Genomic DNA, 16,517 nt, shown 5'->3' with positions numbered 1-16,517 from the left:
AAGAAAATATACTCAAGTGCCAATGCTCATTGCATTCAGATGACAGAATTATGGATTCTAGTCATAGATTTTCTTCCTCTAGATTTTCGTTTTTAAAAATTATGATGCCCTATATATTTACAATGGAAAATATATACTTAAAACAAACTATGTTATATGGCTGGCATGCTAATATTCACAACTATGTGGTACTGGCCTAAAATAAACTTTTCAGAAGAAATTAAAATATTGTATCTAGTTGTCTAAATCTGAGATAGATTTAGGTAATATTCCAAACTCCACACTTAGGCATTTTTTTAAAACTTCCACACCAGACAGTAGAAAGACAAATAAGAAGAGGGACAGAAGTGAATGAGAATACTTCAAGAAACTATGTCATCAAATCTTTAGGACCTTATGTCACTAAATCAAAAAATAAAAAGTGGACAGGGTTACAAGAAATCATTTGTACAAACAAGTAGAATTACTCCAAAGCCCTGGAGAGGAAGTGGAAATTGAAATTCCCCTGGGAAGATGATGACTCAGCCTCCTCTGGCAATGCTTTAGAAAATGCTCAGAAGTTCTTTCATGAAAAAGAAAACCTCTCTTTACAAAAGTCAACAAGTTGTAGCTGAAAAGGACTATGGACTCTCACCCACCTTAGTTCAAATCCAAACTCGAGTTCCTTGTCTATAAAATGGAGCTAATGTTACCTGTGCTATTAGATCATGACAGAATTAAACGTGATGGGGAAAGCCCCTGAAACAATAGAGAAGCAGTATTATTTCTTTAGTTCTATCTTTTCTCTCCCCTTAGTGTCTCTTCAAGTGTAGAATCCCACCATTCCAGCAGAAGCACCCAAATTCTTCGACTCATTCTTCTAAAGAGTACATTTTTTCATCTTTAAGCATCTATCTTCTCTCTAAAGCCTCCCCAGTTTCTGCACATGTCCATTTTGGGATAAGAAGACTAGACTGTAACTGTGGCTCAAAAAGAAAAGAGTACTTACCAAATGGCCCCAATTAACTTACACTCATTTAAAATTAATAAGATAAAGATAGTCAAGTAAAATTGATAATTCAGTTATTTTAAGATAGCCAGTAGGAATAGCAGCTTTTTACTTCCAAGCATGAGAGAATGTGTGCCTTATGCCCAAATCAAGAAATACCTGCCCTAGATTTCAATATCTAACTTTAATTTCCAATTAAATTGTAATGACTAATTTTAGTATGCAATTCAAAATAACCGAAAAAGAAACACTTGAAACTGATGGAAATAATTTCCACAACTTTATAACAAACAATAGCATTCTTTACATAAAAGTCAAGTCTTAAAACCCTCAAACTTCAGAACACAAAAATAGATTTCCCTTTATTGATTTCCCCCTTCCAGTTCCAAAAGTGGTTATTTTAGAATAAGGATTCATCACGTAAAGTTTAGCTGAATCAAATAAATAATAATCACCCGATGCAAATGTCAATTCAATGCACAGATTTTACATGTACTTCTTTCACATTTCCCTTTTGCTTCTTTTCCAGACAAACACAGAACTGTGTAAATATTCTCACTATAAAATTCTGACCAAGGACACTGGCCTTTTCAAGTAATTCAGAAAAAGCGGGTCATCAAGAGAAACTCCCGAGACCCAGAGTCTTCAGTGTGGTACAGGAGCCACTGACTATGAGCCTCGTTAGTTCACCCCGAGAAGGTGGACCGACTGTGCTACTCATGCAGATGTGCACAATTTCCTCTACCAGATAACCTACCAACTCTCCACTGCCAGTCAAACATGTCCCTTCCAGTTGGGTCAGAACATTTCTCGCACTTTTTAGCCCGGTGATTTCCCCTCCAGGAGAAGCTAGTTCGAACACACTCCCTAGCATCTTTGGTACAAGGGCATTACAGTGCAGATGCTGTTAATAATAGTTCTCCTATGGCTGAGTCAAGATTGGAAAAAATCCTATAGGTAGATATAAACGTAATCTGCATTTTCTAAGCTCCTTACAAGTAATTAAAGTCCACCTCATTTTGAAATTTTGTACATATCAATGGCAGCCATCTCTCCATGGGGCCACTCATAAACTTTCTGTAATGCAGGTGGTAGAGGTCACTGAATGTGATTCCACCAGTCTCCTCAGGCAGGCTAGGTCTCCAAGGGGCACACAAAGGACAAGAACATGTCCAGTTGGTTCTTCACAATAACTTCATCTGGATGTAGCTTGTGGGGTAGATAATGGGCCAGCGTCATCTCCCAGGCATCAACAAGATATACTCCAACCCCTGAGAACATCTTCCGAAGGATGGTATCCAGCTGAAAGTTGTACCAGTCGCTGTTGAAAAGGCTCACCTCAGGCCCCAGCTCTTGGGCGTTGGCTGTCCGGATGACTACCACAGTCTTAGGGCTTCGATCCAGGAGCTGGACCACTGCTCGACGGATGTTCCTGAGCCGCCGGATATACACTTCCAAGGGGAAGGTGCTGAAATGAGACCATACAGCTATGGCCACCACCGTGTTCTTCCCTCCCACGATGCCATTCAGCTCATTTGCCACATAACGGAGCTCATTGCTAAAGACGGTAGTGAAGCGGATGGGGGGACCGTGGCAGCGGTATCTGAGCAGGATGCTGTGCTTCTGGTCCACTGCAAGGAAGGGCCCCACGTTCTTGGGACTACCCAAGTTAAACTCCACCAAATCTGAAACGAGGAAAACTCAATTCATAAAATTGTTCAAACCAAGCACATATATTTTGATTATTCTTAGTGGCTTCAAAGAACAGTTTTTAAAACAAAAGTACAACAGAAAGGTACAATACAAAATGTACAGGGAACACCTACATTCCTTCCTCCTGGCCCCCTGGCCTGCATTGGCCCTAATTCTAACGTTTATTATTTAAATCACTCCATAAACATGACACTACAAGTAATACCATCAGTGATAGATTCTATACCAATGTCAATACCTCAGAAGCAAATCATCTGTTTACCTCTACTAGGCCAAGAAATCTTCCTGTTTGCACTGACTGTTGAATATCTAGAAATCAACCTGGCATTTACACATTATTGTTCTAACAGATAAATATTATTTCTTCCAGGACAAGGGCTATAACTTTAGCTTAAATTTTATGAGCACATAATAGTAACCAAAACCTCTTTTTGCAATAAGTGAAAGAAAGGAGCAACCCTGTTTCTTTGACTTTGAATTGGATGGGAAATTATGCTCCAGCCTGAGAACTTCCATCTCTGTCCTAAGAACACAGACAGCAGAACAAGTGAGAATCCCTTCGCTCCCTCCGCTTTATCTAGGATGTGTTTCAAAGTCCAGCTCCTCCAAGATCTTCTGAAGATCCCCCAGGAATCAGTGATTATTTTCCCTTGTAACTCCCAAAAGACTGTCTGTACATTCATCACTTGACACATGCCCCATGAGGAAACAGGGTCTGTCTCATACCCCAAAATATTCTCATAAGTGCCTTACAGACAAATGACTAAGGAACTTTTGGCAACCCAATCCAACTAACATTTCCTAAGCCCCCATTCAGTGCCAGCCACTATCGTGCTATAAGCCAGCAATGCTCAGAGGGATAAGTCATGGTCCTCAGTCTCAAGGGGTTTACCGTCAGTTCTAAAGAAGTAGCCTCAAAATATGACTGTCTTATACTGTGCTTAAATGTTAAAAGTAAGGTTTCGCTTTTTCCTCTGTGCAGTCCCAGGCTCCTCATCTAGACATTCCTACCTAATTCATTACTCCTTAGCATTTGGCCCCACGTAAATGGAATAGAAGCTCAAGCAACCCTTCTTTCTTTTGATTAAGATCAAGCACCAACAAAAGGCTTTATCAGGTGAAAATCTTTCTGCACAGGGTAGGTGGAAAACGATCAAGACACTGAATGTGAACATTACTGTCAAGCCACATCATCATAACTTAAGAATCAGGCCGTTATAGACCCCTGGAGGGCCTTCCCGGTCAGCGTCAAACTGTGCTTTGCATCACACCACACAAATTATTTCCCTTCTCCTAACTTTTAATTTATGCTCTATCAACTAAAACTGAGCTATGTCTCTTTCAAGAGAAAAAAAGCAAAACAAAAACTGGAATTAACTTTCTAATTTTGGGGGTCATATCTACTTCCTCCTTTCCTCCTAAAAATTAAATTTGAAACTAAGTTGCTGTAATAAATCAGAGAGAAAAAAGAAAAACATCACAAACAACAACTCACAACAAACCATAGGAATTTGCTTTATGAATAGCCCTGCCCATATACAGCCATCAAAAACAGTTTCCACAGAACTATTTGTCAGCTCCTTAAATTGTAAGCAGGGTCCTTAGTCCTGTTGCCTGGAGTCTACCCATCCTCACCCCATCCACACCTCTTCCAGGAAGAGGAAAAGGCCCACTGTGAATAAGGGATGGCCCTCCAATGAGTGGGATTTTATTCCAAGTCTGGAGGGCAGCCCCAGAGCCCAACAGTGATATCAAGAATCTAAGAATGCTGGAGCATACCCAGCTTCTCCCAGTAGGAGCCAGCTCCATCCCAGGTCACACCAGTGGACTGCCCAACGGATGAAATCCAAGGATGGCTCTGCTGCATGGATACACTAACATGACCACAGTCAGTTTGGCTGCTTCCTTCCAGTTAAGTCTATTATAACCTTGGAGTTGAACCAAAGAAAACTAGGAGAAAAACAACTGGAAACGTCCACCTCTATTTTACAGCCCAGAATATGAGAAGTGAAAGGCACCCGTGAGGTGATAATTGTCCAGCTGCCTCATCTCTCACACGGAGAAATGAAGCCCTGAGAGGTAAACGTCCAGGGTCACACAGCTAACCAGTGCAATGAACTTCAATGAGAACCCAGTGCTTCCAACAGCACATCACAACCCCACTGCTGATGAGAAACTGTCACACATCTCCAGGGTTAGGACACTCTTCAGTCCTACAGAGAAGTAACTGCTTGATGGTCTGACGCCTTTCTTCAGGCCCCGGAGTGAGCCTGCTTGTTTCAAAGCTGATTTTGTACATGTGGGAAAGAGTTATGAAACAAAAAGCAAAGCACCAACCTGGAACAAACGTAGTAAGGTATTCAAACCACTGCCTGATTGTCGAGTCACCAAATAAATACACCACTTTTCTCTGTAAGCATTCTGTAATGTTGTCAGGGTCATTAAACTGGCGCATCTTAAACTTTCTGGGCATCCACTGATCTTTGTAATAATACCCAGAAGGAAAAGTTCCTGAGCCTTGAGATAGTTCGAGGTTGTTAGTTTCTGAAAAGAAAAAGGAAAAAATAAGATATTCTGAAATTCTCCTCTAATAAACCATACATGGAAAATGTTCTAAGAAACACAATTATGCCCCTACATTTGTTAGCCTGCTGACATATGGGTCACATTTCCTGCTGTCACATCTCAAAGAAATCCCAGACTTTCCCCTCTCTACAAAAGGTTCTCTTTTGCACAAAAATGGGAAGATCTGACCTGGGTATGAGGGTACTGGTGGACAGAAGGAGCAAAGGGGGATTTGAGCATTCCCTCTGATTATTCACATTTCTATCTAAGCCAAAAATAAAGGCAGGCAAAAACTGAGGAAATGTGTTGCTATAAGCATTGTCCAGTGTTATCCCAGGAGAAGAGTTTCTCATCCAAACACCTGTGAGTCAAGCAACAACTTAAATTCATATTTTACACATGCACGTGTGTATAATTTTACACATTACACATGTAGTAATATTAGTCCACTGCTTCTCCGCCCCTCACAAGGAGTTTTAACCCAGGGTTCCTACAATCAACTGTTAATTCAGAAAACCACCACTTAATTCAGAGACAGGCCAATAACATACAGTCTCAAGGATTAGTCCCCACAACACAAAAGGCTCAGGAGGTCTTTACACACAAAGGACAATATTAAAATGCATCAGTAGTGTGTACTCATGGCTGTAGCCTAGCTACACACCATCGCACAGCACCAGGACACCTTTCAGAGGGAGAGTCAACATCCTTCTGCCCTAATACCTCCCCTGGAAAATACCACTGTGGAACCAACAAGCTCACATGCTTCAAAACAAACAGACAGGGAGAGCTAATATTTCCTGCAAGTTCACTTTGCACCAGACACTGTTCTGAGCAATTAAACCTATTATCTCGTATGATGCTCATGATAACCCTTTAAGGTAGGTCCTATTATTATTCCTACCTTTCAGAACAGGGAAGCAACCTGACCTGGGCCCCAGAGACAGCATGTGGCAAAGCCAGGACCCGACCCAAGCCGGTGAGCCCTAAAGCCCGTGCTCTTAATCACTGTGCCACGTCGCCTCTCAAAAACATGTCTGTCTATGCCAGCCATTTTCTTTTTGGCTTTTGTCCTGAAGGTGTACACTTACTCATTTCTAACACTTACTCAAATGTACGGTCTTCAAAAAAACCACTAATCATTTTATATCACTTTCTTACACATCCCAAGGTTCGAACCTTGATCATTATCCAGTAATTCTACAGTCTCACCCATTAAATACAATTCGAAATCCAAAAGGTTATACGACTCAGAAATTTAAATGAGTCCCCTATTTGTGACTATTTTCAGCTTATTTAACTTCTTGATATTATCCATATTATTCAAAATTATTCTGGTTTTATTCCCTTCAAAGAAAATGCCCTATTTGACAGTGCAGATTTAATCTTTTTTCTTAGGCATCTAATTCTTTGCAGGTTCAGGGCCAAAACTGTAAAGTAAACAGCATTTTTAAAAGCTTTATTTGGCAAATGTGATTACCAAAGGAAAAATGGGCGGTAAGGTAAATATTGATTTGGTTTATTCAAAAACAATTTCTCGGGGCCAGCCCTGTGGCCAAGTGGTTAAGTTCACGCATTCCACTTCGGAAGCCCAGGGTTTGACTGGTTTGGATCCTGGGCATGGACATGGCACCGCTCATCAGGCCATGCTGAGGCGGCGTCCCATATGCCACAACTAGAAGGACCCACAACTAAAATATACAACTATGTACTGGGGGGATTTGGGGAGAAAAAGCAGAAAAAAAATAAAAACCAATAGTTAAAAAAAAAAATTTCTCAACACGTTACCGAGTGTGGCTTCACCATGGTACTACACCTCGCACGGAGCTCACGCACCACAGCAGCACGGCAAGGATGCACAGGCCGAGGGCTCCCGGCCAGAGGCCTATGGCCCGGAGAAAACATTTACTAAGACAGCAATTTACAGTGATTTTGAAGTTTCCTGTTTTACTGTCTATTCTGAGTGAAATATGTTATAAAGAAAAGTGTACATCAACAGGAAACAATTACCATTTCCATTCAAATGTTAATTAGATTTACTGCCAGAGTTAACTCAAGCAAAGCAGATCAATGACTGAACCTGACATTAATCTTTAAACAGGCAGCACTGGATAACAGACGGGACCTTTGCAGTGAAATGCATGAGCCTACACTGCCCTCTTAGGGTCGGCTGGGACCAACACACTTCCTGACTAATAGGATTTTAAGCAGGCTGAAGCTGTTCAAAAAGTCAGCCTTTCTGGGAACTCAGATGCATTTTCATGTAAGATAACTGAGATATGAAAGCCTCTGAAATCGATAATACAACCCCTAATGTACTATACATGTGGAATAAAAATAATTAAAAAACAGAAATGTGTTATTACTCAACTTTCTGGTTATCCTGAATATTTATGGTGAGGGAAGAAGTGTACAGGCAGGTGGCTGGAGAGGCAGCTATGAAGGTATTGATGCGAACTCAGATGGGAGAGTTTTCACTACTTGCAAGTAAGGTCCCTGCTTCTCTTTAAAGCCCACGGCTTACATTTTCCTCCAAAGGGCATCATCCCATGTCATTCATTAGCCATAATGAGGGCCATTTGGGCCACAAATGGGACTAAATGAGAAAAAGGCAGAGAGATAAATTTCCCTAAACTCTTTAGAAAGAGCTGGACGAGGGGGACACAGTGTGAATTAGGGGTGGGAGAGGTGTGTGTGCACAGGTCCCTTAATTTTGAAGCATGGAACTATCAGTAGATGTAAGAACAGAAAAGGAGGCCAAAGGAGAGTGCGTGGTTCCTGAAGGGACAGACAGACAAGAAAGAGAAGAAATGGAGTCAAACAATTCCCTGACCGAGGGACAGGAGCAGAGGAATGCCTGCTAGCGAGAGGGAGATAAGGAAGGAGGAGAGCACGTCCAGCTGTGTGGCACACCCTGTCCAGTGCTGGCCACAGGAGCAGGTCCCAGCTACACAGTATTACAGTGGCTTGAGTCTACCCTTGAATTCCCCCCACCGAAACCTTGCAAATTTGGTTTTTTCTTTATATTTTAGTCCCCTAAAAGCTAAGCATTTTACAGAGGAAAGCTAAAAATGCATAGGTAGGAATACATGTAGATTCAGAGAATGTTAGAAGGGAACTCAGAATAGCTAGTCCAAGTATCTTTTAAAGGTGAAGAAAGCAAGTCAGAGTGACGGGCCAAAGTTTCTCACACAGTTGTAAAGACAGGTAGTGGTAGAGACAGCACTCAGTACAAAGATCACATTTCTCATTGTTATGGCTGTGGGAGTGGGCTTCCTTCCCCAAATGACATCAGTCAGTGGATTTTATATGTAGGCTATGAGCCCTTTGATTTTCAAAGTTAACTGGGCCTGGACCTTGATTTCATTATCTATAAAATTACTAGCTATTTAGAAGGGTTGCTGTGAAAATTCAACGCTGTAATAGAGTGAAAGCACATTTTTAATAGTAAAGGGCTATACTGGAGTGCTGGAAATATTCTTTATGTTCTAAACATTCTATATCTTGATCTGGGTGGTAGTTAATATTTGTTTTCTATTGCTGTGTAACCAATCACCACAATAAATGGCTTAAAAACAGGGGGCATTTATTTCTTATCCACAGTTCTGTCGGTCAGGAGTCTGGGGCACGGCGTAGCAGGTTCTCTGCTCAGGTCTCACAGGTTGAAATCAGGATGTCAGCAGGGCTGTGTCCCTTTCTGAAGGCTCTGGAGAAGAATCTCCTTGAAGCTCATTCCAATCGTTGGCCAAATCCCATTCCTTGTGGTTGTAAGGGTGAGTCTCTCATTTCCTTGCTGGCTGTCAGCCAGGGAACGCCCTTCAGCTCCTAGAAGCCACCTCCATTCCTCACCATGTGGCCTTCATCTCTAAAGCCAGCGATGAGAATCTCCCTCACATGGAATCCTCCTCACACTTTCAATCTCTTTCTTCCAGAAGAAGCTGGTTCCTGTTAAGGGCTTATCTGATTAGCTCAGATCTAGCCAGGATAACCTCTTTTTTTTCAAAGTCAACTGTGTCATATAACACAATTGAAGGGAAGGGATTGTACAAAGTCATGGATACTGGGAGTCATCTTAGAATTCAGCGTACCACAAGTTACAAAGATACATAACAAACGTAAAACTCCATTGAACTTTCTGCTTATGATCTGTGTGCACTCTTGTATATAAGATGTATTTCAATAGATAAAGAAAAACAGTAAAGAACTATAAAGATGTTAACATTATTCTATTGCTCTTAGATCTAGTCCTATCCTAAACTCTCAGTGAGCTCCCCAAAAAATATGAGCTCTGGTTTGGTTACTGTTGGAGTTAGAAGCCATCAAGGTCCCTGAGCCATTAAGGTATGATGGTCTGGGGACCACAAGATGGGTGCTTATGAAAATTCAGCAGTAATTCTGACACCGGGAAAATCTGTCAGAAACCAGACACTGCCGTTGATAAGGTGGTCTCGCCTAATTAAAAGCTGTTTCTTTGCTTTTGACTGGAATTACACCCATGCATGGGGGTAGCACTGGCAATCTCAAGCAATCCCCCAGACTCTAAATATGTATCTTAGAATAATTTTACCTTGCAGGAAAATCAATTAATACATAAATAACAAAATTTCATAGCGGAAAAAAAGCCTTCAAAATACAGGATTCACAAGTGAAACAATAAAAGTGGAAAGACTACGAACCCTTCCAAGGCAGGGCAAAGAAGGTACACGATAGGCCTGAAATATCTTGTGATGCCAGAAAGTAAGGAAGTACTTAAAAAAAACAACAACAACAAAGGATGAGAGCACGTCGCATGTCAAAAGGACACAGAAGCCAAACTGAAAAAGTTCCCAATTGCCAAAACTGGAACAAGCTGAACAACAGAATGGAATAAATAATCATGAATTAATAGTGAGGTAATTAAACAAATGGGAAAGAAGGGACAACTCCTCACAGAAAAATTCCAACTAATAAATGTCTCAAGAATGAGATAATAACAAGTCACTAGAACACCACAGAAATCACTGCTGCAGGCAAGATCTACTATGAATGCTAAAATTAGTGCATGAAAGTTTAAGCAGAAACAGAATGTTTACAGTCTGTTTTAGCTTCCTGTGGCTGCTGTAACAAATTACCACAAATTCAGTGACTTAAAACAACACAGATTTATCCTCTTACAGTTCCGGAGGCCACAAGTGCAAAATCAGTATCACTGGGCCAAAACCAAGGTGTCGGCAGAGCCGTGCTCTCTGGAGGGTCTGGGGAAGTTTGTTCCCTTGCCTTCTCTGGAGCTGTATTCTTGGGCTCACGGCCCCTTTCTCCATTCCTAAAGGCAGCAGCACGGCATCTTCAAACCCCTCTCTGCTTCCATCTGCACACTGCCTCCTGTCTTCTGTCAGAAATCTCCCTCTGCCTCCCTCTTAGAAGGACAGGTGTGTTTGCATTTAGGGCCCATTTAGATAATCTCTCCCCATCTCAAGACCCTCCCCTTAATCACACATGCGGTTTCTGTTGCCATGTGAGGTAACATTCACGCCTTTAAGGGATTAGGATATGGATATCTTTGGGGGCCATTATACAGCCTGCCAGTCTCAAAGTCTCTCCCCACAATACTGAGTAAATGCAAACATAAAAAAAGTTAACAGTGGAGAGCGCTGGCAGACACCACTTTAATCAAGTGATCACGGTTAACATTGTTCTCAAGACATATCAACTCATGTAACCCTTAAAAGGACACAACATCATTTCTGTGCTATTCTTTCCAAAAACGCATGATTTCAATCTAATCATAAGAAAACCCTCAATTTAGAGGCATTCTAAAAAATATCTGACTAACGCTCTTCAAGAGTATTAAGGTCATGGAAGATAACGAAAGACTGAGGAACTGCCACAGTGAAGACCAAGGAAACAGGGTGACTAAATGCAATGTAGGATCCAACACTGGCTTCTGGAACAGAAAAAAGTACATTAGCAGAAAAACTAAGAAATCCAAATAAACACTATAGTTTAGTTAATAATATTGCACTGATGTTAAATTCTTAGTTTTGACAAGTCTTCTGTGGTTACTTAAGATGTTGGCATAAGGGGCAGCTGGGTGAAGGCTATATGGGAACTCTGTACTATTTCTGCAACTCTAAGTCTAAAATTATCTGAAAACAGAAAATTTAAAAAGAGGATGGAAGGAAGGAAAGAAGGAACAAATGGAGGGAGGGAGGGAGGATTCGAGCCCTTCATTTAGGATCTTTGAGTGCCCCCTGCTGGTCACTATGGTGAACTTCAGTGAAGCTCTGCCAAACTGACTACTTTGATATCATATAGAGCAATTGTCCTCTTTTCTTTCCAGTTGTGCACCTGATCCAAGATGATTTTCTCAAAGCCTGGCTATTCCACTCCTACAGATTCGTGGTTGCTTTCTTCCTCTAAAACTCCATCAGAAGCCTCACTAGTTACTGAATCTGCCTTCTCCCTAAATAGAATAGTACATCACAAACCCGCAACCACTTGCAACTGAACCCCAAGAGCTGTCAGGTGCAAGTAAACTTTACTAAGCTCCTCCCTCTGACCATGCCCTGGACACCCAGGGACATCACACGGCAGGCAAGCCAGACAAGCAGGGCTGTGGGAGAGAAGGACAGACGCGGCCGTGGGCCAGGTCTCCTGAGGCGTCGGACACGAGGGAGTGTGCGGAGGGCAGTAGTACTGGGGGTGCCACGTCTACCAACAACTCGGCACAGCGTTGAGGGCCAGGCAGAGAAAAGATACGTAATTTCCGTTAATGATGTTTCACATACGTATCCTCTAAAATTAGTAACTCACTGGGTTCAAGTAAATCAAATAGAGCTCTTCATCAGGAAAAGACCAGGATTTCTTGTGGCACGTGATAGCGGAGACCAGTGACACAGACTGGTAATTCCTGCCTACATCTGGGCCACAGACAAATTCTAATTAGCCCACACAATATTTTAAAAGTTTTGAATTAAATGCCAATGTTTTGAAATCTGCAGACATCACATTTAGAAACTAAGATTTCTGCATTTTCATGGGGAAAAAAATCTACAGATGTCGCCAATTGGGTCTCCATTTCCACATGGCAACAATGCAGCAGGAACTGACGAGAGGCTGCCCCTTTAGATGGTCCTTGCTCTTCGGTTCCTTCCCCACCACTCACATAAGGTAGGCATACGCTGAGACCCACCCTGCTGGATTCACATGTGTTAAATACCTAGTCCCTGTGGCACTAGTGTTTGCAATATCTGCTGTGGCGGGATACTATATATGTGCTTTGAATTATATACATAAAAGGACCTGCCTGCCAGCTGCACTTGATCTTACCAAAAGGCTGAAAAGTGATTGCCTGCCATCCTCATAAGCCTCCTTAATAATGTTTATCCTTTCTTTCTAAAAGTTATTAATTATATCTACTTTGCAAAAACATAACACATACATTTACTCTTCTGAATTTCATTCTTTTACTTTTAAAAATATCCTCTACCAATGGATCAGAATCACCTGGGAAGTTTGTTAAAATACAGATTGCTGGGCCCACCCCACAGAGTTTCTGATTCCATAGTCTGAATTTACAATTCTAGCAAGTTCCCTGGTAAAGCTGATGCTGCTAGTCCAGAGACCACACTTTGAGAACAACAGCCTTTCACTAATCCAGTGCTTTTGATTTTAAAAATTTCCATGGGGGCCAGCCCAGTGGCGTAGTGGTTAACTTCACATGCTCTGCTTCAGTGGCCCGGGGCTCGCCAGTTTGGATCCCGGGCCTGGACCTACACACTGCTCATTAGCCATGCTGTGGTGGCATCCCACATGCAAAATGGAGGAAGACTGGTACAGATGTTAGCTGAGTGACAATCTTCATCAAGCAGAAAGAGGAAGACTGGCAAGACATGTTAGTTCAGGGCAAATCTTCTTCAGCCAAAAAAACAAAAAGTTTCCATGACAATTTTGCACACATTTCTTGAATATCTCTAGAGCAGTGATAGCCAACAGAACTTTCTGCAATGATGGATATATTCTTTATAAAATGCTGTCCAATGTGGTAGCCACTAGCCACATGTGGCTCTTGAGCATATGAGACTGAAGAATTGAATTTTTTATTTTATTTAATCTCATTAATTTAATTTTATAATAGCCACATGTGGGTAGGGTTAGGGTTAGGGTTAGGGTTAGGGTTAGGGTTAGGGTTAGGGTTAGCTCTGAAGGCTCCTGAGGGAGGGAGGAAGAAGGCACATAAGATCTGATTTATGTTAATCAAACAGCTCTTTCAGTATTTTCAATTGTGCCCAGAAGTCACCATGGCAAATTAAAGGGAAAAAGAAGTTTTTGTAACATCAGTGAAACTACAGGGTCTCAACCCACTTAGCAAGAACCACTGTCAGTCCTGGAGCTCATTCCTGTTTACCTTTCGTCCTCCTGGGAATCACGGTCACCCAGTCAGGTCCACTGGAGTTGATCGGCACTTTGATATTGACACCACTTTAGGAGGAAGAAAAAGAGCACAAGCTTAGATTCAGGAACATTTATTTTCCAATATGCATCTTTATTCACAAATAAAAAAATGGATATGACTTCACAGAGCCTGATTAAGAAGAAATATTCTTATAATGTTCATCAACACAGTTAATACTTAATAAACTAGGTCTCTTGTAATAAGCAGGTTATATGGATATATAAACTGAATAAGAATTACATAGGTTCCTATGTTTTCACTGCTTAGCCCTAAGAGTGCAAACTCCAGAATGACAAATCCTGGTTTGAATTACTTACTCCCCTTGGACTCAGAATGGCTCACACTGATGAAAGTGTCTATTTTGTCACTATTTGTTTTCAAGCTGCAAATCTACGCAGCATTGAGTCACAGCAGATTCCTGATGCCCTGCCAAGAAGGCAGATGAGTCCCCCTGGGGACATGTGTCCCCAGACACACACTCACGTGGTACTTTGTTCATCATGAGTATGGCTCCCTTACTAAAATGCACGCTCTTCAACGACATGGACTGTGTCCCACTCACCTTTTGTCTTCAGGACTTAGCACAGGCCCTTGACTAGAGTCCGTGCTTGGAAAATATCTGATGGAGGGCTGTATGAGAAAGCAGGGCAGAGTGGAGTCCAGGAGAAGATACAGAAAACTTAGAGTAACTGTTCCAGACACTGGGTCACAATAATTAGGCCTCTTACACTTAGACCAAAAACAAACAGACAAAAAATGCTAAGTTTCCAAACTCTTGATGTAGGAACTTGCAGTCATGATTTTTTGTTTCATCAAAAATCAATTCAAAAGAGATTTGTTCTTAACTAACTCTTAAGCTTCTATTATGTGCCAGGCACTGTCTTAGAAGCTAGTAAACAAAACATGCAGCACCTCCGTTTCTCAGAAGAGACATTCTCATGGGAAGGAAGGAAGGACAGGAGCTACATTAGAGGATATCCGGATTTCACAGCTTAAATCAGTGACACTTGAGAGAGAACAGGCGTTCTAAGAGAGCACAGATAAACTGCTTGCACAAGTTTAGCACTTTAAGGTAAAAATGAAAAGTTCACCTCTGCAATTTTCCTGTAAAAATGTTTAACCTCAATCTAGTTATGCAGGAATCATAAGGCAGCAAATCCAAATTAAAGGTCAGGACAGACATTGCTTTATCCTTCTGGATTCACAGGTGCTTTTTTGGTTTTAACGGTGGGATTTACTGTTAGCAATATTTTTAAATTTTACACTAACAATTCTCTAACCTTTCTCCCACTTTTTTCCACACGGAATTTCAGTAAATTACAAGCTACACTCCTCCTCTTTGCTAGGCCACTAAGTGGACTGACAACACAACTCTAAAAGGCTGTAACTGAGCAGTCTTCACACAGAGGCAAAAAGTGCACGGAAATGAAATAATCTGCTCCCAGTCATCAATAAATAGCGTGTCTGAGGTCTGAAGCCAGGATTCAAACTACAGCTAACGTCCTTTTGTCCTGAGCTGTGCAAAAAAGTCGGCAGCCTTCTTGAGAACGGTACAGTAAGTACCCTGAGGCATGCTCCCCCTGCCGGCCTTCTAAAGCATGGCAGGAGTCCGTCAAACGTGCACAGACTGTTTTGACCAAAAGTTGACTCCAGGAGAAGTGGAAATCCGAGGGTTTTATTTTAGAAGCTCCTATAGTCCACACACCCTATGGTAGGAATCTTCCCCCACCAAGTAATGAGTGGCCACAGAACAAAATTTTTTAAGGTGTTCCGATATACTCAGCAAAAATCCCTCTCTACCAGGGAATGTTTAAAAAGTACATATTTCATTAAAAAATAAAAAACATTTTTACATCCTTACAAATAATGGTACTTTTTGACCAGGTAGCTTTTCTAACTTTGTTTCTTAGGAATGTTGTTTTATTTCAGAACTATATGGACTGTTGAAGAAAACAGAAATTCTAATTCACACTGACTCCACACATTTGGCTCTGCACATTACTTCATGTATTGATCATTATGCTAAAAAGTTTTACATTTAGTTTCAAAAATAGGAATTTGTGCACAATGATGTAGTAATTTCAACAACTGTTAACTTAAAAAATGTAGTTTGCTATGGTGTTCCTGGTTTGCCATGCTTACCATTAAATCAGCAATATTGCCATAATTCATCTTTTCCCTGTCAATCAATTTTTATATGACTTTAATAACTGATAATATATCACTTAAAAATGTTTTAGGGCCGGCTCCAGTGGCCTAGTGGTTGAGTTTGGTGTGCTCTGCTTCTGTGGCCCAGGTTCAGTTCCTGGGTGCAGACCTACACCACTTGTCTGTCAGTGGCCATGTTGTGTCAGTGGCTCACATAGAAAAAGAGGAAGATCAGCAGTGGGTGTTAGCTCAGGAGAATCTTCCTCAGCAAAAACAGAAAAACAGTTTTAGTTTATTAGACATGAAGCTAAAACACCAACCTGACTACCAGCCCTCCAGCTGCCCTGTTCTTGGATGGTTCTTTCATCTGTGAATAAGTGACCCTGCTTATACAGCTACAGACATGCTATGTAGTTCTGAAGTAAAACATAGATAGGAGGGTAAAAAAACAAAAATTCAAGGGTAAAAGGTCTTTAATTTGAACTGGAACAAGTACTAAACTTCTCTTTTAAAAAACAAATCACAAAATATAAATCTGTGTTTATTTTCTTATTGACCATCTCTCCTGAATGGGGCCAAGTTCAGAGAGAGAAGCAGCATATAACCAAAACCGGAAAGTCTCCTAAACAGGATAAGGACGGCGGAAAGCGACTCTTCCATCAACCGAGA

General features: G+C 41.3%; 1 protein-coding gene across 5 annotated transcripts in view; it reads right to left on the bottom strand.

Moving 5' to 3' along the window:
* Positions 1-1,260: 1,260 nt before the first annotated feature.
* The window catches only part of NXPE3 (neurexophilin and PC-esterase domain family member 3), a 45,923-nt gene continuing 30,666 nt past the window's right edge, over positions 1,261-16,517 (bottom strand). For 4 of the 5 annotated variants that reach the window (XM_046659539.1, XM_046659538.1, XM_046659540.1 and 1 more), the window contains 3 exons: positions 13,653-13,726; positions 5,039-5,245; positions 1,261-2,673 (listed from right to left, as the gene is read on the bottom strand). In XM_046659539.1, the coding sequence (XP_046515495.1) occupies positions 2,123-2,673; positions 5,039-5,245; positions 13,653-13,726 (832 nt within the window). In that variant the 3' untranslated portion in view covers positions 1,261-2,122. The remainder of the gene's footprint in view (positions 2,674-5,038; positions 5,246-13,652; positions 13,727-16,517) is intronic. The other variant, XM_046659542.1, reaches the window with a different exon arrangement.

The sequence above is a fragment of the Equus quagga genome, chromosome 4 (genome assembly GCF_021613505.1).
Source record: "Equus quagga isolate Etosha38 chromosome 4, UCLA_HA_Equagga_1.0, whole genome shotgun sequence".
In the NCBI taxonomy this organism is placed as follows: Eukaryota; Metazoa; Chordata; class Mammalia; order Perissodactyla; family Equidae; genus Equus; species Equus quagga.
The sequence above is the reverse complement of the archived record's forward strand: the minus strand, read 5'-3'. Positions and strand labels throughout refer to the sequence as shown.